This window comes from Micromesistius poutassou (genome assembly GCF_964030765.1).
Source record: "Micromesistius poutassou genome assembly, chromosome: 8".
NCBI lineage: Eukaryota > Metazoa > Chordata > Actinopteri > Gadiformes > Gadidae > Micromesistius > Micromesistius poutassou.
In genome coordinates, this window is record NC_140278.1 from 858,891 (window position 1) to 880,063 (window position 21,173).

The following is a 21,173-nucleotide window of genomic DNA, read 5'->3' on the forward strand; positions in this document are numbered from 1 at the left end:
AGACAGACTGACTCTATTTACCAGTACTTCCCCCTTTTCTAACTTCCCTTTGAGGTATATGTTTCTCAGTAGTGCACTTCTTTTCTTATCTACCCAGTATCAATGCATACATTCACATCTCATATTCACTAACATCCATAGCAGCCATAACCCCCCCCTCGGCAGGAAGAGGACTCTTAGTGGTCAGAGAGCTAAGATAGTTTGAGTCAGATGCAAACAGCACAGAATTAATATTGAACTAAGAAGGCACGGTAAGGATTAGTGTGGCTTTCTGTTAAATTAAATGTGTAGTATTACTAGTTTTGCTGTTCATCATGTTTTGCTTGAGAATCTGTATTGATTTACATACACCATTTTCGCAATGGCACTTTTCAATAATGTCCATATGTACCATATGTAAATTCAGACTAGAATATATTGCAAACAATTGTTTTCAGTCAATTACTATTATATCACGCGGTTACAATGAAACAATATTATATGAAATTCAAGGACTGCAACAATGCAAAAAAATTATACAAATGCCATTATTTAATGGCTCAGAGAAAAGACTTTCCTTAGTTAGACCGAATTAGTTTTGTTTATCAAAAAACAAACGAAGCAACTTGATTCCTGGATGTCACAGGGACATCATGGCCTGTGCAGATAGTCCCATGGAGATCCAGAGAGTCCAGGAGGAGATGGACACTGAGGACCAGGCCGGCCCTCTCATCAAATACTACCGACCCCTGGAGCCTGTGCGGGCTGAGAGAAGACCCCTACGTGCTCTGCTGGGGATAGCTCCTGCTGTGCTGGGGGTAATGTGAGGTCAAAAGAGCCTGTTCATTTATTCTGATGAAGCTGCCATTTCTGACCTCAAACTTAATTTAGCAGATTCTATAAAGTAAGGCTGAGAACAATCAAAGAATACATTCTAGGTTGGAGTAATAGAAAAGGTGCTGCAGACAAAGTTTAAAATCAACAAACAAACTGGACAGTGGACTGCAGGCTTTTGTCCTGGTGTTGTTCATTCATCATCATGACATTAATACAAATGTAATGAGATTGGGGATTTAAGTAGTTTACAAACATTGTTATAGATGCTAGTTTTAATTTAAAAGCGTGAATTATAATTGATGAAATGGTGACATTAAAAAGTTGCATTACAGTGTTCACAGACTGATACTGCTTCTCTTAAATATTATCTTCAGAAATCTAAATTATTATAAGAAATTGCTGCAATTTCCACTGTAAAACATTATTTTGCAATACACATAAAATGGTATAAGGAAATGAATCAGAAATCATCAAACATTGTATTTGTTATTTGTGTATCTGCTCCAGTCTATTCAGATGGTGGACGGTGTCTTCAGCGTTGCCGTGGCATTGGCTTTGGCTATAACTTTAGAGATGACTAAATCTCTTTATGTACTCCTGAGAATCTCATTCCTGACTGGACCATTTGTGAGTTATAGCATTTACATACATTTAAAGTAAGAGATAAAACGTACTTTAAGACAGGAAATGTAATTCGTGTATGTTCTTCTGTCTTTTTCTAAGCACATTGTTTTATCTCTATTAACGAGGTTCATAGATATTGCTATATTCATCCCAAAGGGAGTAATTGTACATATTGGTTCAGACTCATGAATCAGGCTCATAATATAAATTGCTTATAGATTGATATCCATGTATTATTATTCCTATTATTATATTTTATGATATTTAATATGATTATTTTCAGTTTTTTGGTACTGGACTACTAATAAACCTTTCGCGAAAAAATCCAAGACTACTACCTGTAAGTACAACACAATAGATTAGAATATCATTCTGTTTATGATGCACATGAAACATGTATTATCATGTACAATTATTTCAGGTATGCCAATTCCTTAACTTGGCCGGTGTAGTCATGGCAACACTGGAAATGGTTATCATAAGTGTTGACTTTAGCGTGGGGATCCAGCTTCACCAACACTTGATGGTAAGAAACCTTATGTGAGTTCTGTTTAATGCCAACGTGAACACAAGCAGTGTGCACAGATGGCAAGACCCCATTTGAACTGTGCTTTTTATTGGACTAATTTAAAAGTGTTTTTATGTGTCTTTATTCCTTTCTCATTCAGCTAGAGCTCATGGAGGTTTGTGTGATGGGGCTCAACTTGTTTCTCTCTCTGGTTCTCTGTGTCTGCATTCGGTGGGAGAGAAACAGACACAAACAATTCTTAAGCAACATATAATGAACTTCATTGCGTAAATCTGAACTTTTCAATAGATCAGAAAATGAATCACAGGTGTACATCATATTGGTACTGGTACATCATATTGAACAATAAAAAAATAAGTCTTCATCATAGTGCGCTGCTTTCAAATGTATTATAAAGATAGATGATCCATCGAGGACAGCTCTACGTCTCTAGTCTAGTCTCTAGTCTAGTCTGTGGTTTTCAGTTGCACCTTAACTGTCGCCAGTTTTAAAATGAAAGGCGCTGGTACCTGGGCTGTGGTTTTCATATACCCGGGCCGTGTGGTAAATTAAGGTTCCACTTTCTGCCAACAATGAGATGGATCAACAATTTCCACATTAGTAGCGATGGTTAACATTGAACTTGTTTTTATGCAGACAATAACTTGTGCTATTTTATGTATATACAAATATATATAATATTGTCTTATATTTTAATGAGTTATTAGGTATTCAGGCTCATCCTTGTTGTCTCAGCAATATGTAATAAACATTCAAAACTGTGTTGACATGAAATATTTATTTTATCTTAAAACATTTTGAATACTGTACAGACTTACAAAATGAACTGAGAATGACACATGAAAACACTTTTTATAAACAGAATCTTAAAGTTTGAATGCAGAACTTACTCTTTGCTTTCTCCGTCTTGCAAAATACTAAATAAAGGCTAATCTACAATATAAACATTGCCACATACTTACAGCAGTAAATTCAAACAAATATGCAAAACATGACGTACCATTTCCATCAACTTTAATACTCTTTAGTATTAATTTACACCTCAGGCATGAACAATAAATGCCATAATCAAGTCTTAAGGGCTGTGAGATCAGCCATGACTCTCAGTGCTCAGCAGACATTGTCATTCCATCCTGTCCTCACTTGCTTCCCATCTTCCGATTTGCTGTTGAACGTATGCACTGTGGTGCTGTGAACGAGTTCCTCCACCCTAGAGCTGAAATGGAGGAGAAAGAGGATGTTTCATTTCTTAAAATTATATTTTTTCAAGTGATTCGAAAGCTAAATGTTAGTTTAAAAAAACTAAGAAAACAATGACTAATGGACTAGGGGTGGACGTGATATATTTCAGTGTCAGATTATTTAGGATTATATTTGCCATTTCTGTAGTTTTATGGTTGATTTGGCTCTAGTTGGCTGACTATCTGGTGATAATGCTACAACAACGATAATAAAGATCTCAACTAATTTTATAGTCAATACTTCATCTAAAATCTACAATAGATTTCTAACTAAATATATAGAATGCTGCAGGTATTTCTATCTGTTAAAGTGTGGTTTTATTCACTTTTCATAGTTAAAAATAAATGTTATTTTCTATCTTATAGTATACAGCATATAGTGCTGAAAGCCGAATTTAAGCATGAAACTACTAGAAGCTATATCATTATAATTAAAGTAAGTACATCATTTAAAGCTAAAATAAATTTGAAAAAAGAACAAATCAAATGGACATTAGAGAAGGTTTGTGCATCGTGCATACTTTAAAGATACAAAGAACATTAAAGGAGGAAGGAGGCTTCACCAACAGAACAAACACCGACCACCAATCAGAGAACAGAGCCCCCACAGCCAAGCTCACCCCCGCTGCGGCTGTGCTCGCACGGTACATGCACCCTTTTTTATTTTCACACATCTAAGTCAGGAAGTCCATTGTTTCCAAGCGCTGTTAAACGTGTGAACAGAAGAGACAGAGACAACTGGGTAGACCACTTACTGAACTAAACCACGTCAGTCTCAGACCACGGTGGAGCGACCTAGTGCTACCTCAGAGCTCTAAGAAAAATACACAGAAAATAAACAACACAGAGGGTAATGAGGACCACTGAAGACGCTCTGTTTGAATAAACAACACAGAGGGTAATGAGGACCACTGAAGACGCTCTGTTTGAATAAACAACACAGAGGGTAATGAGGACCACTGAAGACGCTCTGTTTGAATAAACAACACAGAGGGTAATGAGGACCACTGAAGACGCTCTGTTTGAATAAACAACACAGAGGGTAATGAGGACCACTGAAGATGCTCTGTTTGAATAAACAACACAGAGGGTAATGAGGACCACTGAAGACGCTCTGTTTGAATAAACAACACAGAGGGTAATGAGGACCACTGAAGATGCTCTGTTTGAATAAACAACACAGAGGGTAATGAGGACCACTGAAGATGCTCTGTTTGAATAAACAACACAGAGGGTAATGAGGACCACTGAAGACGCTCTGTTTGAATAAACAACACAGAGGGTAATGAGGACCACTGAAGATGCTCTGTTTGAATAAACAACACAGAGGGTAATGAGGACCACTGAAGATGCTCTGTTTGAATAAACAACACAGAGGGTAATGAGGACCACTGAAGACGCTCTGTTTGAATAAACAACACAGAGGGTAATGAGGACCACTGAAGATGCTCTGTTTGAATAAACAACACAGAGGGTAATGAGGACCACTGAAGACGCTCTGTTTGAATAAACAACACAGAGGGTAATGAGGACCACTGAAGACGCTCTGTTTGAATAAACAACACAGAGGGTAATGAGGACCACTGAAGACGCTCTGTTTGAATAAACAACACAGAGGGTAATGAGGACCACTGAAGATGCTCTGTTTGAATAAAGCCACCAAGGATGAAACCAGGATGTCCTCTGAAGGTCTACTTGATTGCAAACAGCCACAATTGCTTTGATATTGTCTAATTGTTGATGGTGTAACAACAATTGTTGTTAAACGTGTTTGCTGTTGTGACGTCAATCCACGATGTGTCTCTTAAAGGAATACTCTGACTTTTTGGGAAATAAGCTTATTTTCCCCTTACCCAAAGTCAAACGACAAACAATCAAGATTTAGATTTAGATTTAGATTCACTGTTAGATTAGAATTTGTATTGCCTTTACGTACAAAATGAACGCGGACCCCAAGATAGTCATTCTTTCTGAATCATTGTAGAAAAAATAAATAATAATAATAATTAGTGTACAGTTTAAAAACGACAACATTACAGTTACAAGATTCTCACGACTGACTGAGAAGGAGAGAAGCGCGACTCACTGCAGTGATGAACCTGGTCGCGGGGGGGCGGGGCCCGGCGTCCCTCTGGGCCGGGGGGGGAGGGGGGGTGAGGGGGCCGGCCTCCCTCTGGACCGGGGGGGTAGGGGGGGTGAGGGGGCCGGCCTCCCTCTGGGCCGGGGGGGGAGGGGGGGTGAGGGGGCCGGCCTCCCTCTGGACCGGGGGGGGGAGGGGGGGTGAGGGGGGGAGGGCACAGGAGCCCGGAGGACGACGCCGCCCCCGCCTCCTCCTTGTTGTTGTTGTTGTTGTAGGAGTCGGCGCCGAAGGGCCGGGCGGGGGCCCCGCGGGGCCCCATGACGCCGTGGGCCCCGGGGGGCCCCGTGATGCTGTGGTCCCTGGGGGGCCCCATGATGCCGTGGTCCCCGGGGGGCCCCATGATGCTGTGGTCCCCGGGGGGCCCCATGATGCCGTGGTCCCCGGGGGGCCCCATGATGCCGTGGTCCCCGGGGGGCCCCATGATGCCGTGGTCCCTGGGGGGCCCCATGATGCCGTGGTCCCCGGGGGGCCCCATGATGCCGTGGTCCCTGGGGGGCCCCATGATGCTGTGGTCCCTGGGGGGCCCCTGCAGGCACGCCTCGGGGCCCTCAGTCACTAAGACAGAGAGAGACACATGAGGGGAACATCAGACCTATGGAGAGCTAGGAGGCTGAAAGTAATACTAATGAAAATGATAAACATATTCATATATATATATATATATGCATAAGTATATATATATATGGTTTAGTCAGACTGATTGGACTCTGGGGCTGGGCGAGGCTGCACACCTGTGGGACATTGAGCATTGAGTACGCACAGGTTACACCCCCCATCTCCACACACACTCAGGAAGGGGTCTCCTGCATGGCACCGTGGGGCACCAGGCCATTTATCATGATCAGCAAACCTGACAATAAACAGCAGCCTGTGTCTGGAGGAGCCAGATAGAAGTCACCTGGTGTGAGTGTGGCCGTCACCCCGGTGGCGTGCAGCACGGACCTCGCTCCAGGTGTAGATGAAGCTGCACTGTGGCATTACACTGAGAAGCTTAACCATCACTCGGATGCAGACAACTGTTGCCCGTGACCTGCTTCTGAAGCAGAGGGGAATGTTCATGTAGTGTTCTGTGGAGACTATGACTGTGTTGACAATCATACGAGACACATTGCTACGTTTATGGGGAACACAACCAACTTATTCCAGCACCTGCCACAGAGACATGCTGTGGAACGGCAGGTGTGTGCAGCACAAACAGATGCAGATCAAGACACGAAGCGCACAGAAGCAGGTGACCTTGGCAGCACATCAGTCCACCATGACCAGAAAGGGCTGCGGTGGCAGCGGTCAAAGATGACATCTTACATCCCAAAAGATATGGTCCCTATTCATGGAGCAGGAAAAGGTTGACTGGTCTTCAGCTGTGAGCCTGGGATGACGAGCCCTTTGCACCTGGAGATCTGCTGGCCAGGAAGGACCAGTGGAGCTGGACATGTCTGGAGCCAGGGTTTGGCTTCTTGGCAAACAGTTGTGAGGGTGAGCAGCCATTCAGTAGCCAGCGTGATGTGGGTCCTCCGGTCTCCGGTGGGGGGGTGGTGTGCTCATGTTTCCAGACCCTCCTCAGGATCTGTATTGCAGTTTCTGGAGTGATGTGTTGAGCAGGCCCGGAGACCAGTGCAGCGGCCCGCCCGTTAGGAGATGGGGGCTCTCGTGAGCCCGGTGCAGCCCCAGCCCGGGTGTTCTTCATGTGGTTCTCGACGGTCAGAGAGGTATCAAACTTTATGCCCAGGTTTGATGACAAGATGACGGTGTCAGGGAAGGCAGTGGTTGTGGTGTTACCATGGTAACATGATGACGGAGATAGGACGGCAGTGGTTGTGAGTCAAGGGCGTGGTGTTACCATGGTAACATGATGACGGCGATAGGGACGGCAGTGGTTGTGGTGTTACCATGGTAACATGATGACGGCGATAGGGACGGCAGTGGTCATGGTGTTACCATGGTAACATGATGACGGCGATAGGGACGGCAGTGGTCATGGTGTTACCATGGTAACATGATGACGGCGATAGGGACGGCAGTGGTCGTGGTGTTACCATGGTAACATGATGACGGCGATAGGGACGGCAGTGGTCGTGGTGTTACCATGGTAACATGATGACGGCGATAGGGACGGCAGTGGTCGTGGTGTTACCATGGTAACATGATGACGGCGATAGGGACGGCAGTGGTCGTGGTGTTACCATGGTAACATGATGACGGCGATAGGGACGGCAGTGGTCGTGGTGTTACCATGGTAACATGATGACGGCGATAGGGACGGCAGTGGTCGTGGTGTTACCATGGTAACATGATGACGGCGATAGGGACGGCAGTGGTTGTGGTGTTACCATGGTAACATGATGACGGCGATAGGGACGGCAGTGGTCATGGTGTTACCATGGTAACATGAGGACGGCGATAGGGACGGCAGTGGTTGTGGTGTTACCATGGTAACATGATGACGGCGATAGGGACGGCAGTGGTTGTGGTGTTACCATGGTAACATGATGACGGCGATAGGGACGGCAGTGGTTGTGGTGTTACCATGGTAACATGATGACGGCGATAGGGACGGCAGTGGTCATGGTGTTACCATGGTAACATGATGACGGCGATAGGGACGGCAGTGGTTGTGGTGTTACCATGGTAACATGATGACGGCGATAGGGACGGCAGTGGTCGTGAGTGAAGGCCGCGGCGTTGGGTTGTTTAGGAGTGCCGACCAGGAGGGTTTGTCTTTTGCTGCTGTCCAACAGGAGAGAGTCTTCTGTCATCCAAGAGTTGGTCTCCTGAGGCCTTGAGGCGGGTGGAGGCAGCGGGTGGAGGCAGCGGGTGGAGGCAGCGGGTGGAGGCAGCGGGTGGAGGCAGAGGGTGGAGGCAGCGGGTGGAGGCAGCGGGTGGAGGCAGAGGGTGGAGGCAGAGGGTGGAGGCAGCGGGTGGAGGCAGCGGGTGGAGGCAGCGGGTGGAGGCAGCGGGTGGAGGCAGCGGGTGGAGGCAGCGGGTGGAGGCAGAGGGTAGGCTTGAGAAACACTGGGTATCATCTGAGAAGGTGTGGAGCGGTGATGTGGCCCAGCGGGTGGAGGACGAGAACGGGACCAAGGACTGAGATTTGAGGGACAGCGGCCGCAAGCTGGCGGGCTCAAGACCCACAGTCACCTGTAGGGACCACGGCGACCTGGACAGGGAGGTAGGACTGGAGCCATGTGAGAGCGGCGCTTGTGGGGCCAACGGAGCCCTGAGGCGCTGGAGGAGAGTGGGGCCGACCATGTGGGAGGCAGCCCCTACACCCAGGAGGCTCTGGAGGACCCAGCGTGGGCAGCCATCAGGAGGCTGCTGTCACCAGGTCTCAGCGCTGTGTCCTGAGACCTGATGGAAAGCCTTAACATGGATGACTGAAGGACGGCTGGAGCTGTGATGCTGTCATCGAGCAGTGCAGATGTATTTCAAAGGACATGTGCATTTGTTAGGACACATGTTGGGGGTGATTGGCATATCTCAGGAAGTTGTGCAGAACTGAGAATCCTAGCCCTCCTTTTAGCGTCAGCTGAGTGTTGCCTCAGGGGTCTTGCACTTGTGCGTGTTTCCCGCAGAGCCTGTGAGGAGACATGCACCCGTTGGCTGTCTATCGTGTTGTCTCACGTCCAGAGGACGATATAGAGAACCTGAATATATTAGCTGAAGAATCAAATAATAACTAAGCCAAAGAGGCTCTGTTATCAGCCCAGTGTCACGGTGGGAGTGTGTGTGGATGACGGCTGGTGTGAGCAGCCCGAGCAGGGCTGGTGAGGCTGCACACCTGTTGGCCATGGACTAATCCATGAGGCTAAACCAGTCGTCTCCACACACACTCAGGAAGGGGTCTCCTGCATGGCACCATGGAGCACCAGGCCATTTATCATCGTCAGCAAACCTGACAATAAACCACCACCACCACGCCACCTGTGTCTGGAGGAGCCCAGTGAAGCCAACTAGACTGGAGTGCCGAAGCTACTGATGTGCGCAAAATCAGCTTTGCTACAATCACTTTGAGATGTTATTTTTAAAGGTCCCATGACCTGCCACCAGGTGTGGTGTGATTAGCCGTTACAAGCCGTTTTGGAAACCTGCCCCTTATGACATCACAGGTGATCGATGATCACAGGCGGGCGTGTCCACCCAGATGTGTGACGGCTAGATGAGCAACGTCTGCTACGGTCCACTGGGTCGGCTGGTGGACTGATCTGTCCAGCACACGTCTAGGTGGACACGCCCATCTGTGATGTCATAAGGGGCAGATTTCCAAAACGGCGTGACATGCCACCACACCTGGTGGCATGTCACGGGACCTTTAACCCCGTGTAGCTCCCCTGTCCCCCGAGGGTTCCGGGTGGATCCCGGAGGGTTCCGGGTGGGGGGGGGGGGGTCACTCACTCATAGAGGACTGGGGGCCCGCGTCCTGCTCCTGCTCATCCTCCTCGATGCAGTCGTAGGGCCACTGGCCGAACAAGGGCCCGCTGCCCAGGGGGTAGGGGTAGGGCTGGGGGTGCTGGTGGGGGTGGGCCGGCGAGGAGTACAGGTGGAGGTTGAGGGAGCCCAGCAGGGAGGAGGAGGACTGGCTGCTGGAGGAGGAGGTGCTGCTGTTGGAGATGGTGGAGTGGGGCCTCTTGAAGGAGAGGGAGTGGTCGAAGGACGACACCGCGATGGAGGCCCGCGTTCTACATTCTGTGGTGAGAGAGAGAGAGAGAGAGAGCGAGAGAGAGAGAGAGAGAGAGAGAGAGAGAGAGAGAGAGCAAACTACTATATTAATAATGTACTGAGTATGAGAGAGTGAAACAGAGGAAAAGGTGGATTGAAATACGCTACAAAACCAAGTGTACCTGATCCTTTCATGATGTAGTCAATCGCTCTGTCGCTGATGGCCGCATCGCTGGGCTTGATGTCCATGAAAGGCTTGCTGCCAATGCCCATGGACACCATCTCCTGCATGCGTAGCTCTGCAATCAGAATCAATCCTTCTTTAGATACACATGGCTCTGCAGAGGATGTCATGCAGCCATCACAACGATGGGTATCATTAAGTGAGCTGGCCATACATCGTGGCGACCGCAGTGGTGAAAGACATTGACTGGACGTTAGTTCTGACCCCGGTTTCTGAGCGCCTGCCTCCATAGGATCTTGCCGATGATGGCGGTCCACACGGCCTTGACCTCCAGCGAGCTGGCCTGGAGGACGTACGTGTCCTGGGACTTCCTCCTGCGGAACCAGATCTCGAAGCGCAGGCCGCGGTCGCCCACGCTCTCCGTCAGGCCGATCTCTGCCGTCTGAGCGCCGCCACACAAACATCACACGGACCTTAACACACGGGAACCGGCCGGCGGCGGAGCCAGAACCACATGGAACCTGTTTCTGTTTAGACGGTTTGAAACCAAGCAGAATGTGACCTTGAAGGACTGTTTGTAGATGTAGAGGTCGTATCCGCCCTCGATCTTCCTGGTCTTGCTGAAGAGGATGAGGTCCTCAAACAAGAAGACGTGGCGGAGGTATTTCCTGCGTCCGCACCAGACAATGAACTCATCCTGGCACCGGAGCTGGCCCTGCTCCTTGAGGTTCACCTGCACAGGAAGCCGGGTCAGCCACGTGCGTCACACTGAACAATGGCCCCGTGCTGCTGGGGGCCTGCAGGCTTTGACTGACAGGAGGAAAGTCTACAACTCTGCATTATTGTACTGCATAAACACAAACGTTACAGGCATTAACGCCAAACCAATGTAAACGTGTGACATAATGTTACATTAGATAAGATCAAATTAGATAAGCTTGATAGATTTCTGAGTTCATTCATCATATAAAATCTATATTTTTTTCTATAAATGCTCATTTGTCTTCAGTTTGTTTCTACAAATGAATAAAAGGGAATGCATCCAGGCCTACATCGCAGCTCTGGATGGCGTCCATGGCCAGGAGGTCGTTGCCGTGGCGGAGCTGGAACTTGACCATCTCCTCGGCGGTGCGCAGGTCGCTGAGCTCCTGCTCCTGAGACGCGCTGCACTCCTTGATCAGGTCCTTCAGCAGCAGGGCGTACTTGCTCATCCTCTGGATGGGCTTCAGCAGGTAGGAGGCCAGGTCCATCTTGTCCCCGAGCTCCAGCTGCTTGTTCTGGGGGATGTCAGTGGGAGGTCAGTGGGAGGTCAGTGGGAGGTCAGTGGGAGGTCAGTGGGAGGTCAGTGGGACGGCGTTGTTAACAGGTTTACCGACTTCACCGTAATAATACAAAGAAGGCCATTCTAATTGGAAATGAATTGCAGAGGTCCAACATTGACTTGTGGACGTCCCCCTGGTGCAGCCCTCACCTTGAAGAAGTAGTTTCCATGGCTGAACAGTAGGGTGTCCGACTGGGGCTTATTCTTGCTGTACAGGGCATACATTCCAAACTGATCCTCCTGCACAGAAGAAGAGAGAGGAGTCAGAAATAAATACACACACACACACACACTCACACACACACACACACACACACACACACAGTTGCAAACAAAACAAAATGTGCACACTCAAACACACAAACACACACGCATTTGAGAATGCTGTAGCACTGACACTGCATTAAAGTCACCTGTACCACATTGCGTTACAATGTGGCATGGCATGTAAGGTGAGTGGTAATTAACAAGGCTGGATCTGGAGCCAGGGCCAGTGAAGCCCTACTTTACACTGAGATGATCTGAGGACCAGTGAAGCTTTACACTGAGATGATCTGAGGACCAGTGAAGCTTTACACTGAGATGATCTGAGGACCAGTGAAGCTTTACACTGAGATGATCTGAGGACCAGTGAAGCTTTACACTGAGATGATCTGAGGACCAGTGAAGCCCTGCTTTACACTGAGACCACCCCTAGATCCACCCCTCGTGAATCACTCAGGCGTCTGTAGAGCGGTAATGTGGACACGCTGACAGCCTAAGCACCGCCCCCCTCGTCTTCTACAGCCAGAGGACGAGGGGGGCGGTGCTTAGGCTGTCAGCGTGTCGCCCATGGGTGCAGCCTGCTCCGGCTACGGGTGTGTGCCCGCAGGAGGTCAGGAGGACTCACGTGTCGGAGGAAGCAGGCGCTGACGGACAGGGGCGCCTGGCTGCAGGACTCCAGCTCCTTCAGGAAGTAGCGGCTGTGGAAGTCGCTCAGCTTCTCCACGTTGCCGAACACGGTGCCGCGCTTGCCCCGCAGGTCCTGGGGCAGGTCGGGGCGCTCCATCTCCGGGTAGTAGTGCTCCATGACGTAGTGCAGCGAGCGCACGTAGTCCCGCTCGGTGGCCATCATCTCGTCCATGATGTGCTGGGCCTTGCTGCAGCGGCCATGTGGAGGGAGGGAGGAGAAGATGAGATGCTTTAACGGCCGGTATACTCTTTACTCCAGGGCTAATAATAATAAGGCTGGGCAGGCATACAGTCTATTCCTTCTGGGCTCTTAGCGTCATCATCCTGAAACGTAGATATTAACAACCAGTTAAGTCGTATAAAGCTATGCCCTGACGGGACCTTTATTGAGGGGGGTATTGAAGGAATGTTTGAAAACGTGTCTAATATGGCCATATACTTACTACATAATAAACATGAAAGTGTTTGGAATAATATTTAGAATAAAAATCTTAATAAAAATCTGATGTATAGTATATCAATACTGTGTGTAGGACGAACAGAATGAAGCCAGTGCTCTGAGAGCGGAGGGGGTCGTGTCACCTGCTCTGCTTCTTCCCGTCGCCCAGCGCCTCGTGACGGCTGCTGGGCCGCGAGGCCGGCGAGGCCGAGGAGGAGGAGGGGCCGCGGCCCGCCGCGGGGCTGGTCACGTCCGGCCGCTGCAGCTTCTTCTCGGCGGCCACGCTGTTGGTGACCTCCAGGCCGCGGATGTACACGCCCGTGTAGCCGTGCAGGTGGCTGGCGTCGCCGTGGCCGCCCTCCCTGGAGGGGCTCAGCTCGTAGCTCAGCGTCTTCTTCATGATCTTCTTCAGCGGCTGCTGCTTGCGGTGCCGGGCCGCCGCCGCCGCCGCCGGGTAGGCGGGCTCCGAGCAGCAGGAGACGGACGAGGAGTCCATGGTGCAGTCGCTGTCCGTGTCGTCGAACAGCGACGGGCTGTGGCGCAGCGGGCCCTCCCCCTCGCCGGGGAAGAAGGGGAAGTGGGAGGAGGAGGAGAGAGAGCTGCTGGGGCTCTTGGGGAGGGGCCCCGGCGAGTGGGGCCCCGGCGAGTGGGGCCCCGGCGAGTGGGGCCCCGGCGAGTGGGGCTGCTTGACGTCCCGGTCGCCCCCCAGAGGGTCGGAGCTGGAGGTGGTGAAGCGGGGTCCATCGGGCAGAGGCAGGCTCCCCTTCCGCCCATGCAGACCTGCGGTAGGTTCCTGCCGTGCGTGTCCTGTGACGTCCGACCCCGGGGCGGAGGCGGCCGCCGGGGGGGCCTGGAGAGGCGGAGAGGCGGTGGAGGCGGCGGCGGCGGCGGCGCTCACGGCCTTAGCCAGCGTCTCCTCCAGCTGCTGCTTGGTCTTCTGGCACTGGTGCCACAGGGCGCTCCAGCGCTGCAGCTGCCCCGGGCTGTCCAGGGAGAGCACCATCTGGTTGAGGGGGCCGAAGTTGTGTGGGGAGAACTTGGAGGCCTCGGCGTGGTAGTCGCGGAGGATCTGGAGCACGGCGGGCGGCAGGCTCACCCCGTGGCTCTCCATGCTGAGCTGGTGTGAGTAGTCCTGGCAGTGCTCCATCCACCTGTTAGCCTGTAGGGAGAGGCAGCCAGAGGGATGAGCCGCTCTACTGGACAGCGTTGGAACTGCGTGTTGAATGAAGACAGCTGTCAGAGCGCTCTGTATTGTATCCTCCTTGCTTCTCCAAAATACTCGAAAAAATTGTATATAATAGATTAATTACACATCTTAAAGACAATAACCTATTGTATGATTATCAGTATGGATTCCATGTCAAACATTCTACCTCTATGGCCCTGGTCCAATTAGTTAACAGAATATCTACAGCTTTAGACAACAAGGAACTCACAATTGGAGTGTTCATTGATTTATCTAAGGCTTTTGACACCGTAGATCTGAATATATTATTAACTAAGCTTCAGGCTCATGGGGTTTCTGGGATTGAGCTTGATTGGTTTAAAAGTTATCTGTTCAACAGGAAACAGTATGTAGTATGGAATGGCGCTAACTCAACTTACAGTCATCTACAGTGCAGAGTTCCTCAAGGTTCCATACTTGGAACTCTTTTATTCCTTATTTACATAAATGTTTTGCATTTAATATCTAAAGAAGCTCTTTTTATTTTGTATGCCAATGACACAAACATTTTCATTACCGATAAAGATGAATACAAGTATGAATAGCGTACTTGATCGGTTGGATAACTGGTTCAAATTCAACAAATGATCCCTTAATGTAGAGAAGTGTGCTTCTCTACATTAAGCCGAAAAATATTATTTTATCTGATCATATCCAGCCCATTTTTATGGCGAACAATGCACTTGCAAATGTGTCCAATATAAAGTTTTTAGGGTTTTTTATTTTATTGCTCATTTGGAAAAAACATATATCACAGGTGTCCAATAAATTAGGGAGAAACATTGGAGTTATACGAGTAAGACCCGTGCTGTCAAGATTTTTTTTATGGATTTATATTATTGCCTTATTTATCCCCTTATATCCTATGCCATAGGATATAAGTGGATAAATAAGGCAATAATATACTATATTATATTATTAATATACTATATTATATATATATATATTAATATACTATATTGCCATAGGACCTATGGCAATATAGTATGGGCAAGCACATATCAAAATTGATTAGAATTGTAACCAACTCCAGTTGGAACGCTCATAGTGCTCCACTATTTCAAAGTCTAAAGTTGCTAAGCATATATGATGTTAATACTCTTCAGATTGGCACTTTTGTGTTCCAGTTTTTCAATAATTGACTTCCTTCTTCTTTCAATAGTTTTTTTATAACCAGGTCACAGAACCATCGCCACCAGACCAGATCTGTACATCTCCTTCACAGTCAATTTTATTTAAGAAATAAAACTAAACTAAACTATCCTCCCGTTTGTTGGACTTCTACTGGTCCTTACAGCTACACAGTTTCCTTGTGTTGTCCCTAAAGCTTTTATATAAAGTACATTTTTCCTTTCCTTTCAGTTTTTACTCATTTAGCATTTTGTGCAAACGATTTCCACTAGACTGAGGACCTGAGAGGACTCGACGGAGACCACCCCGACCACCAGGATACCTCCCCTGCCTGCGGGACGCCTTACCGAGTCGTAGAACTCGTACAGGGTGGTGAGCGTGTCCAGCTGGGTCCTCCTCTCCTCCACCCGGGTCAGGACCGAGCCCAGGTGCTCCTTAAAGAGGAGGAGTGCTGCCCCGGGGAGACGGCCGGGAGCCGCCTTCACCACCGCCAGCCCCAGCCTCTGCTGGTGCTGAGAGACACAGGACACACAGACACGTGAGGACAGACTGGGGACGTGAGGACAGACTGGGGACAGACTGGGGACGTGAGGACAGACTGGGGACGTGAGGACAGACTGGGGACAGACTGGGGACGTGAGGACAGACTGGGGACAGACTGGGGACGTGAGGACAGACTGGGGACAGACTGGGGACGTGAGGACAGACTGGGGACAGACTGGGGACAGACTGGACTACAGCCCAAAGCTCCTTCAGACATGGGTTCTGGAACTGGTTTAGTTCAAATGAAGGTGGTTCAGTTCTGCTCTTTATTAACCCATGTAAGGTTCGGTAATATATAACATTTTTCTACCTTTATGAACCCAGGGTGGACTCAACAAGGCCGCACATGTGCCTTGTCCGTACCATAACATAAATGTCTGCCCTAACGTGTGTGTGAGTTGTCCCATTCAGACGCTACAGTTTCAATGTGGAGCGAACACACTGATTTGTTTTACCTTCAATCTGTGTCCAGCTCATAGTAGTTTATAACAGTGTCTTTGGTACTATATTCATATCTACCTTTGTATCTCTTTACTTTGGAACATTATTCCTGTGTATCTTTACTTTAGTTGAACTATGGATTGAAATCCTGAATCTTCTGAGTCTGGCGGTGACCTCTTTAAAAAGCCTTTGGTCATCTCCTATATGAGGCTGAAAGGTTTTGGCTGAAGGCTGTAAGGAGAGCAGGTTGTTAGGTGTTGTTCAGTTTGAGCTCAAGAGCGAGGGATGCTAAATCTGGGATGCTAAACATGACCCGCTAGCATAAGGAAGAGCAGCTTTATTGGCTTTGCATTCGTCCACAAGGAGTCCTAATGTTCCCAGACTTGAGTTACGCTTGGGGCAGTGGCGTAGCTTACAGGTGCTTAGTTGCACTGGGCCCCGGTGCAAGTCTTGCACTGGGCCCCCCGCCATCCACCCCTACCCATCCCCCGCACACGACGAACATGCACCCGCTCCCCGTAGGGCCTAGGCCTACAGCCGCACAATCATTAGAACCACGGACAGTGACTACATCCCTACATCACACTACACGCTCAAATCCGAGCAGAGAGGGAAAAGGACGCACACATAGCCTACGATCAAAAACAGAACGCAAATAATCCTTTCAGCTGAACACACAACCACATTTCCCTAACAGCACAACATTGGCCTAATCAAAAGCAAACATAGCCAATGGACACAATGGGCACAGCGGCCATTTAACCACAACCTGATAGGCCGATCAGTTGCAATAATAAAAGAAACCTGGACTCACCCGTTCAGAAGTTAACTCTGCGTGCCTTCTGCTCAGAAAACTCTTTTTTACAATAGAGGTGTTGTTTTATTTCAAATTCAGTCTTAAAACAAGCTCTGAAGGCATGGAGCTGGCTCGGGAAACATGGGCTTATGTCCCTGTTGTAGTGGTCAGCAAGGCGCTGTGCATGCTCATACAGGCATCATCAGTGGCACTATTCACTTCTGAGGGTTGGACAGCCTGTAAAAGTTCAGTGGTTTCACGCAGAGCCATGAATCTCTGCAGTAGCAGATAATAACGTCCAGGCTGGCATTAAAAACAGTGACCCTGAAGTGTCTCTCAGGGTCACTGAGCCTCTCATCCTCACACAGCTCATCATCATGTTGTTTCACTCTCCTTGCGTGAACGCACAGCGCTTCTCCACACTTCTCCACAAAAACAACAACAAAAAAAACTTTTTTTTTCTCTAGGGCCCCCAGGGGCCTCGTGGGCCCCGGTGCGTTGCACTGGGAGCACCGCCCATAGCTACGCCCCCGGCTTGGGGGCTGATCACTCTCTCCCCCGTTATCTTCCTTATTCACCGTTCTGGCTGTGTATAGTAGTACACAATACAGTCCCGCTACTAGTAGCACTGCTTATAATATATATGTATATATATCTGTGGAGGGGGGCGGCGTCTGGCCTGTAGGGGGAGTATGGAGCACCGGGTCTGCTGGGGCGATTGGGTCTGATTGCGGGCAGGTGTCCGCAATCAGACCCAATCAGGAAGTGTGTATTTATGTGTCTGCTTTGCCTTTCAGTAGGGGGGAAAAACAGAGAGCGGCAGACCCTCAAGTGGACAGGAGAGACAGCGGCCAAAGGGGCAGAGAGCCTGGCCACCGTGTTTGTGGACCCTACTGTTCAACTTCTTTTGTTATATAATTTACTTGTTGTTCGCTTTTTGAGCATTAAAGCGAACCGGCTGATCAAACGCCAACTCTGTCTCCGCCCACTCATTGAACCTGCTACAATATCATATATATTTCTATATACATATATATAACCCTAGCCTTTAATCTAGCATTTACCACAGACTCTGCGAGAAAGTTGTCCACACTCTGCCTCATCTCCTTGACGGAGGTGAGAGAGAGCGTCTGGGCGTCCAGCGGGGTCAGCTGCTTCTCTCCTTCCACGCTGAACCACAGTTTGACCTGCCGAGCAGAAAGGGGAGGATGGGCCTCTAGTTCAAACATGGGAATCACTTTGGATCATGTGGAAGGCCCCAGCTATCTAACAACACAGCGATGTGTCACACTGCTATTCTAAACATGTGAAGCCCACCTGTTGTGTCTGCTCCTCAAACTTGCAGACCTCCAGAAGGCTTTCCAGATGTTTCTGGGAGTCGTTGGAGAGGATCACCAGCTCATGCACCTCCTCGTCCACCTGGTTGTACAGCGCATTCACCATGTCTATAGCGTCCCTGGAAACACACGGGAAGGAAGATGGAAAACAAAGAAACAGGTGGAAGAAGATGCAGAAAGAAAATCAAATCAAATAAATCATAATTTTTAGTCGTTTTTTCTTTTCAATCTGACCCTGGTTTACCGCCATCACTCTGGGTCTATTCATTGTTGTTTGTGTCACTGGGAGCCCTTCATAGTGACGGTACCTGTAGTTGTCGTTCTGGCAGGCCTCCTCCTTCCGGATGCGGGCCAGGACCGTGCCCCCCTCCAGACGCAGGCTGTTGAGACGCGCGTCGTCCAGGACGCTCTTCATCAGGTGTCTCTGCTGCTCCATCCTTTCACACACACCCTGGAGCAGCACACACACATAAACACCTGTTCACACACACCCTGGAGCAGCACACACACATAAACACCTGTTCACACACACCCTGGAGCAGCACACACACATAAACACCTGTTCCTTCTTCTAATGCAACAATTGATTTAGGAACTAGTTATCAGTAGGAGTTGGTGTCCACAGATAAGAGTGCACACACACAGCAGTCCTTACAGCCAGAGGACCCAGCCAGGGGCCGCGCCCCGACCAGTGGGTCAGGAGGAACCAGCCTCTGACCAGTGGGTCAGGAGGAACCAGCCTCTGACCAGTGGGTCAGGAGGAACCAGCCTCTGACCAGTGGGTCAGGAGGAGGAACCAGCCTCCGACCAGTGGGTCAGGAGGAGGAACCAGCCTCCGACCAGTGGGTCAGGAGGAACCAGCCTCTGACCAGTGGGTCAGGAGGAGGAACCAGCCAGTGGGTCAGGAGGAACCAGCCAGTGGGTCAGGAGGAACCAGCCAGTGGGTCAGGAGGAACCAGCCGGTGGGTCAGGCGGGGGCTGACCTGGGAGGTGTCGGGGCTGACCTGGGAGGTGTCGGGGCTGACCTGGGAGGTGTCGGGGCTGACCTGGGAGGTGTCGGGGCTGACCTGGGAGGTGTCGGGGCTGACCTGGGAGGTGTCGGGGCTGACCTGGGAGGTGTCGGGGCTGACCTGGGAGGTGTCGGGGCTGACCTGGGAGGTGTCGGGGCTGACCTGGGAGGTGTCGGGGCTGACCTGGGAGGTGTCGGGGCTGAGCCAGGTCCTCAGCCTGTCGATGGACTCCTGCAGAGACCGGACGGCCGCGCTGCAGCTCCGGGCGAAGGGCTCGATTTTCTGAGAGAATTCATATTGTGAGTATTGATTAATCATTAATGTAATGAAGTGTTAATGTCCCATATACACTACATGGTGTGTAGACATCCACTGAATTGATTTAATGAGATAAAAAGGGAGCGAGAGAATAGAGTGAGACAGGAGAGAGAGAGAGAATAAAGTGTGAGAGAGAGCGAGAGAGAGAGAGCGTGAGAGAGAGAGAGAATAAAGAGAGAGAGAGAATAAAAAGAGTGAGACAGGAGAGAGAGAGAGAATAAAGTGTGAGAGAGAGAGAGAGAGAGAGAGAGAGAGAATAAAGAGAGAGAGAATAAAGAGAGAGAGGGAGAGAGAGAGAGAGAGAGAGAGAGAGAATAAAGAGAGAGAGAGAGAGAATAAAGAGAGTGAGACAGGAGAGAGAGAGAGAATAAAGTGTGAGAGAGAGAGAGAGAGAGAGAGAGAGAGAGAGAATAAAGAGAGAGAGAGAGAGAGAATAAAGTGTGAGAGAGAGAGAGAGAGAGAGAGAGAGAGAGAATAAAGAGAGAGAGAGAGAGAATAAAAAGAGTGAGACAGGAGAGAGAGAGAGAATAAAGAGAGAATAAAGTGAGAGAGAATAAAGTGAGAGAGAATAAAGAGAGAGAGAATAAAGAGAGAGAGGGAGAGAGAGAGAGAGAGAGAGAGAGAGAGAGAGAGAGAGAATAAAGAGAGAGAGAGAGAATAAAGAGAGTGAGACAAGAAAAGAGAGCGGGAGGGAGGAAGACAGAATAAAGACAAAGTGAGACAGAGAGGAGAGACACCTAAGGTCGACCAAGATGGCTGACTGCAGCCTCTACGTGTAAATGATGTCAGCCTATATATCATGTTCTTTACTGATAGCCCTCTGAGGCCCACCTGTCTGAAGGACAGCCAGTGCTTGTGGTCGTAGTGGAAGCTGCCGTCCAGGTCGGCGGTGAGCTGGCTGTTGTCTATGTGCTTCAGCAGGGCCTTGAGAGACGTCACCAGCTCGTTCTGTGGCCAAACAAACACAAGCACACCTTCAAACCACACAGTGACGTGGTGTACGGGTCACTTCCTGCTAAGGGGTGCGGTGTGAAGTCACAATGTTTTTGTCACGCAGATACGAGCATACAAGATGTCTCTTAACCTCAAAGCTTGGCGTATTCAAAGGTTGGCTTATACAAGGTTCAAATAAATACTTTACATTATTAAGGGTTGAAAATGATGCTTATCTTACAACAAGCAGGATATATCAATGGTTTGTTAAGTCACAAAATATTCTGCCTTATATTTTAATTTGTGCACAGTCCATTACCAATCAGGTTTGTCATTGACTCAGATTGTACTAAACTGGAATGGCCTGAAAAACAGATGTCCTGAAAGCAGATGATTGAATGCAAGGCATAGTTCTACCACAGCACGCTGGCTATAAAAGCAGTGGCAGATTGATGGCATTTTGGATACCTGAGCCCTCAAAAGAAAGAATTTTAACATTTTTTAAATAGTAAATGTAGCAAATAGTAATGTAGCAGAT

At 49.1% G+C, this 21,173-nt stretch overlaps 1 protein-coding gene across 1 annotated transcript in view; it reads right to left on the bottom strand.

Annotated features, from left to right (window-relative positions):
• Nucleotides 1-4,016: 4,016 nt before the first annotated feature.
• Nucleotides 4,017-21,173, bottom strand: part of plekhg4b (pleckstrin homology domain containing, family G (with RhoGef domain) member 4B) — a gene marked incomplete at its 3' end in the record, with an annotated part of 29,043 nt that continues 11,886 nt past the window's right edge. The window contains exons 8-23 of the mRNA XM_084471834.1: nt 20,534-20,650; nt 19,568-19,666; nt 18,683-18,825; nt 18,355-18,493; nt 18,102-18,224; nt 15,605-15,769; nt 13,045-14,060; nt 12,401-12,650; nt 11,662-11,751; nt 11,243-11,467; nt 10,753-10,923; nt 10,455-10,632; nt 10,189-10,305; nt 9,743-10,033; nt 5,474-5,905; nt 4,017-4,024 (exon numbers count right to left, since the gene is read on the bottom strand). Of these exons, the coding sequence (XP_084327960.1) occupies nt 4,017-4,024; nt 5,474-5,905; nt 9,743-10,033; nt 10,189-10,305; nt 10,455-10,632; nt 10,753-10,923; nt 11,243-11,467; nt 11,662-11,751; nt 12,401-12,650; nt 13,045-14,060; nt 15,605-15,769; nt 18,102-18,224; nt 18,355-18,493; nt 18,683-18,825; nt 19,568-19,666; nt 20,534-20,650 (3,564 nt within the window). The remainder of the gene's footprint in view (nt 4,025-5,473; nt 5,906-9,742; nt 10,034-10,188; nt 10,306-10,454; nt 10,633-10,752; nt 10,924-11,242; nt 11,468-11,661; nt 11,752-12,400; nt 12,651-13,044; nt 14,061-15,604; nt 15,770-18,101; nt 18,225-18,354; nt 18,494-18,682; nt 18,826-19,567; nt 19,667-20,533; nt 20,651-21,173) is intronic.